The sequence below is a fragment of the Apteryx rowi genome, unplaced genomic scaffold, assembly GCF_003343035.1.
Source record: "Apteryx rowi isolate R43461 unplaced genomic scaffold, aptRow1 scaffold_0, whole genome shotgun sequence".
Classification (NCBI taxonomy): domain Eukaryota; kingdom Metazoa; phylum Chordata; class Aves; order Apterygiformes; family Apterygidae; genus Apteryx; species Apteryx rowi.
Window position 1 is genome coordinate 11183123 of NW_020447195.1, and position 5352 is coordinate 11188474.

Below are 5352 nucleotides of genomic sequence, written 5' to 3' on the forward strand. Positions count from 1 at the left end.
GCCGCCCCCGGCGCCGGGGTGGCCGACGGAGCGGCAGCTGATCTTGCGGATGGAGTGCAGCGCCACGGTGCAGCACCCGCGCAGCAGCGAGCTGATGTTGTAGATGGGCTGGTCCTGCCTCCGCTGCGAGCGGCACAGCCAGGCCACCGTGGGCACCGCCGGCACCACCACCGCCAGGAGATCCACGATGAAGTGGCGGCTCCAGTAGCTCTTGGACGGGGCGGCGTCGTGGCTCGCCTCGGCCTCGGCCGCCTCCTCCTCCTCGGCGGCGCACGCGATGGCCACCGACTGGCTGGCGCCGCAGGGCTGGTGCACGGCGGGGTTGTGGGGCGCCAGCCCCGGGCTGTCCCGCTTGCCGGCCCCCGCCTCGGCCCCGGCTCCTGCTGTCGCCGCCGCCACCACCACGGCGGCGGCGTTGGCATCCGGGGCCACCAGGTCCGCGGCCCCAGAGAAGTTTGGCTGCTCCGCGCCGGGCGGAAGGTCTTCCATTTCCGACACCCAGGCCGAAGTGGGGCTTCCTAAGCTACAAGCCTGGGACTTCATCACCTTCTCCAGGATGGTGTCCAGGTCGGGCTGGTAGTGCGCGAAGTCCGTCTGGATGGCCCGCTCCTGCAGGCAGCTGGCCTGCACGCCGGCCTCCACGCCGGGCTGCGGCCCCAGCAGCTTCTCGTAGGTGGAGCTGGCGGGCAGCCGGGTTGGGGGCTCCGGCCAGTCCGTGCGGCTCGGCGCCTCGTCCGCGTTGGCGAAGCCGCTGTCGGCCCCCTCGTCCACGGAGATGGTCTGCGAGCCGCCGCCGCCGTTGCGGTCGCCGGCGGCCTGGTCGCTGAGCTTGGTGTAGGTGGAGCTGCGGGTGAGGGAGCGGGCGGGCGAACCCCCCGCCGACTCGCCGGCCCCTTCCTCCTTCGGCGCCCCGTTCTGCGCGATCTCCATGCTGTGCAGCAGCGTCTCCAGCTTCTTGTTCTGGATGTTGATGTCGACGAAGTACTTCTGGAGACCCTTGTCCTTCTCCATCAGGTTGTTCTTCACCGTGTCGATGACCTGCTTCAGCTGCTTGATCTCCTTGCGGGCCTCCTTCAGCGCCAGCTGGGCCTCCACGCGGTGGCACTCCTCCTCGATCCAGTCCTCCTGCATCCGCGACAGCTGGGTTTTCAGGTCCTCGATCTCGGCATCTCTGCAACAGACGGGGGCAGACGGACAGACAGACAGACAGGCAGGCGGTCACTGCCTTTCCCCGCCGYGCACGGCTGGCAAGGCCATTTGGCCGTGACGTAGCTGAGGCTGATGCAGAGCCGACTAATTGCTCGCGTTTTTCTAGCAAAAAAGCTGTGCAAAAGCCCGTGGGTGGCACCYGGGGTCAGACCGAGCGGCTCGGGGGGGCTCCCGCGGGAGCGAAGCCCCGGCCCCTTCCCGGGGGGGCTTTGCAGAGCCCAGGGCTTCTCTACGGCTGCGTGGGGAGACGCAAGCGCCCGGGGCCGGCGCGGCAGCGAGAACGTGCCGAAGCCCCCGTTGAGGAGCAGATGGAGATTAGCCACTCTCCGACGCTGACGTTCAGGAAAACCATGGGAGAGGACAACTGGCAGAGAAGGGAAGAGCGCCTCAGGGGAGGTCTACAGGCTCTGCGACCTCCACACCGGCTCCCCGCTTTGGCAATGAATTCGGATGCGATGGAAAGGCACGTTTAGAGACACATGCGCACAACTCCTCTATAAACCTGCAAAACTCACTGCCTGGGGGAATCCCTGACAGCCGGACAGATGCAAACCCAAGGACACGACATTGCCACGGGAAACGAGAGCATCCAGAAGGTAGAAACCATCCCGTAAAACGTAAGGGAGAGGAACCGTCACCCTGCAGGACGCAGGCAGCGGCTGGTGCTGGGAGACCCTTCCAGAGCTGACGGCTACCCCGGCCAAGCACGGGCGCCCTGCTCGCCTTTGGCAGCTCCTATGCATCCGGAGGAGCCGAGCCTGCAGAGACTGCACCCTGGGCATCCCCCGGTACCTGCCCCAGCGCTCACCTGTCCTGCAGCCGCTCCTGCGTATCCTTGAGCCGAGCTTTCAGGTGCCTAATGCAGACCTCCTTCTGCTGCAGCGGCGTGAGGTACTGCTCCGGCGTCGGGGGCTTGATCCCATGGTTGTCGCTGCACAGGTTGTATTTGGCGGGCCGCCTGCGGAGACACGGCGGTCACCACCCTCCCCAGCTGCAGCGAGCACCTTGCAGCCGCRCCAGCCCGGCCGCAGGGTCTCGCTGCTCCGCGTGCGGGGCCGGGCACACGGCAGGAGGGCGCAAATTCCCCAAGGGCGACATCTCCCCTCGGAGCATCCCAGAGGGGAAGGACGGAGCCTTCCCCGCGACAGAAGCTGCCCTGGACGCCTAGAGACGCAGGGACTTGTGCCCGGGGAGAGCGGGGTGGCAGGGCGACGTGCTGGCACAGCCCGGGAAAGGCCCTGCGGCCCCGCAGCTCGTGGGAACACGAGGCCCCTCGAGGCCAGGGCCGCGGGGGGCTCAGACCCCTTCTTCCCGCAAAGCAGAAGGAGAAACGCGGTCACGGGCTCGGCGCAGCCTGGCCAGCGGGCAGCCCTGCTCCTGCCCTGGTGGCCAGCGATGCTCAGGAGCTTGCCAAGGTGGTGATGCTTTGCCCCACGAACGCCGGGATCCAGCTGGCTCCGTTAACGGATGCCTAAAGAGGCGAGRAAGGGCTGCTGTGCCCCAAGAGAAGGGAAGGAGCAGCTCTCGGACACCGCTGGTGGGCAACACGGCCACCGGGCCGTTGCTGAAGTACAGAGCCCAGGCGGGTTTCCAGCGCCCAGCCAGCCCTGTAAATCCCCGTGGAGAGGGGTGTGCCGGCAGCTAACATCCCTACGTGTCCAGAGCAAGCTCTCCAGGGATAGGAGATGTGGATGGAGACCTCAGGGGGCTCCAGGGTGGGACTGGTCCTGTGAGATGTGGAATTGGAAGAAGATGAGTTAGAGAAAGCTTCAAGCTGGAGCAGGCGCCTGTCCCATCGGCGGAGAGCAAGCCGGAGCATCCGGCAGCAAGCTGCAGGGAACAGCAGGCACTTCTGCGCACCTGGACCCTTCTTGCACCATCGCAAGAGGAGATAAGGTTGATGTCTCTGGTCCAACGCCCAGGGCAGCGCAACAAGCACAGGGTGGCCAGGGATGGGAGAAAGAGCTGCTGCTCCAGGGCCGCACGTCTGGGCTGGCGAGGGAGCAGCGCAGGGCACACAGAGAGCTGCGGGCACCCTTAAACCCTGCGCATCGTGGCAGGGTGGCCCAAAGCCCCCCATGCATCACAGCAGGGCACCCTTAAACCCTGTGCATCGCGGCAGGGTGGCCCAAAGCCCCCCATGCATCGCGGCAGGGCACCCTTAAACCCTGTGCAGCGTGGCAGGACAGCACAAACCTGCTGCGCATCACGGCAGGGGAGCCCAAAACCCTGCGCAGCGTGGCAGGGCAGCCCCAAACCCCTGTGCACTGAGGCAGGGTGCCCCAAACCCCCTGCGCATCGTGCCTGGGCAGCCCCAAACCCTGCGCACTGCAGCAGGGTGGCCCCAAACCCTGTGCACRTCAGCAGGGCGACCCAGCCCCGCCGTGCATTGCAGCAGGGCGGCCCRAATCCCCTGCGCACCGCGGCACGGCAGCCCAGCAGCGCCGGAGGCGGGAGCAGGTCCAGCCAGGGGACAAGCGACACACCGGCAGCCCGAATCGCCCAGCGCAGCGCTGCCGTGCCGCAGGGCTGGGGCCGGTGCCCGTCCCAGAGCTCGGTGCCCGCTTGTTTTTATGCACCGAGCACGCGTGGAGTTCCCCTCTGACAAGCCAAGGTGCATCCAGCTCTTGCCACACGTTCTCCAGACAGCACAAAGGGATGAAAAAAATGCCAAGCTCTTTCCCATAGCGCCTTTAGTCCCAAAGGATGCGGGAGTGCTCCAAGGAGTGCAACGGAGGCGGAGGGAGGAAGACGAGCAGCGTGCAATGCCACGGCCACAGGAGCGACAGCAGGGACAGGGACAGGGCGCCCAGCTCGGAGACCAGGTCCCAGAGCGGGAAGGGGGGGGGTGTGGAAAAGACAGGACAAAGGTGGCAGAGAGGTTTTGAGGAGGATCGTGGAGGTCTTTGCAAGACGCACCAGCAGCTCCGCACGCTCCGGCTGCCCAGCCCAGCGCACAGCCTCGCTCCGCCTGCCCCTGCGCTACTCTGCCCGCGGCGGCACGGGCGCCCCAAAGCCGGGGGCGGCCGGCAGCCTCCGTGGGGCGCGCGGGGCGACGGGTTACCTTGGGGTGGGGCTGCTGTCGCTGCCCTTGCAGGAGCCCGAATTGCTGCTGCTGCTCAGCGAGGAGGTGCCGTAGGTGTCCCTCCCGGGGGGCGAGGGGCGCCTGGAGGCAGGGAGAAGAGGCTGTGTCTCAGGCCGAGTGGCGGAGGGCGCCGAAGACTTAAAGAAGGAGGCAAAGCCACTCCGTCCATAAACCCCGCGACTGCCAACCACCACGCCGGGAACACACAAGACAAAAGGACAAAACAAACAGCAGGGATCAAAATGGCACGGGCACGGCTGTCTCCGACCGGCTGCGGCGGCGAGCGCAAAGGCAGGGCTGAGGGGGGGCCCCCGCTCCCCCGGCGCGCGGCACCCCAGGGACGCYGAGCCCGGGAGCAGCCCCGGGATGCCTCGAGCTGCCCCGCTCGCTCCTACCCCTGGGCAAACCCGCAGCCTCTCTCCGCGCGGGAGACGGCTGCAGCCAGCGTCTAAATAACCGCAGCCCGAGCAGCATACGGAGGGGAATAAACGCCTTTTTTTTTTTTCTCCAGGCTCTTCAGTTTATCACTGCAGCTCGAGGAGAGCTTTTTTGAGGGCTGACATACTTCCCAGCTTCGCTGCCCTCAACCCCAGCACCCTCACGCCGGGGGCCGGGAACGGGGATCTCCATCAACACCTGCCTTTGGCCAAACGCGACAGAGGAATCGATCCCAGCTCCAGCTTCCGCAGCGGAGAGAGGCCAAGGGAGGGACCGGGGGGGGGGGAGCGCGTGGTTGGGAGGGTGCACGCACGAAGGGGGCAAGCGCCGTGCAGCGATCAGGCGACATGCAAACGGGGCGTCCAGCAGCCGCCGGAGACCCGGGCTGCGGCCGCGCGGGCYGGCCTGGGCGCCGTGCTGGATGTCCGTGCCGTGAAGCGGCTGCTCACGGGCGCTCCGGGCGAGGGGTGCGCCGGGGAGGGAGGGGGACGCTCCCAGCCCTGGCTGCTAACTGGGAGAAGCGCTGTGCTGGCTCCGGTACTCACTCCCAGGGGCGAGAGGCAAAAGGATATTCACCTTCGCGATCCGGTGGAAGAACGTCTGCTCCCCGGCAGAGACAT

At 67.0% G+C, this 5352-nt stretch overlaps 1 protein-coding gene across 1 annotated transcript; it reads right to left on the reverse strand.

The window, feature by feature from the left end:
• Positions 1-9: 9 nt before the first annotated feature.
• SNPH (syntaphilin) lies at positions 10-5352 on the reverse strand (the record flags this gene model as incomplete). The annotated part of the gene is made up of 5 exons (XM_026056579.1): positions 5309-5352; positions 4274-4474; positions 2018-2167; positions 433-1171; positions 10-351 (listed from the first exon to the last, which is right to left on the reverse strand). Coding segments are annotated over exons 1-5 (1476 nt in total), but the record flags the coding sequence as incomplete, so codon positions are not given.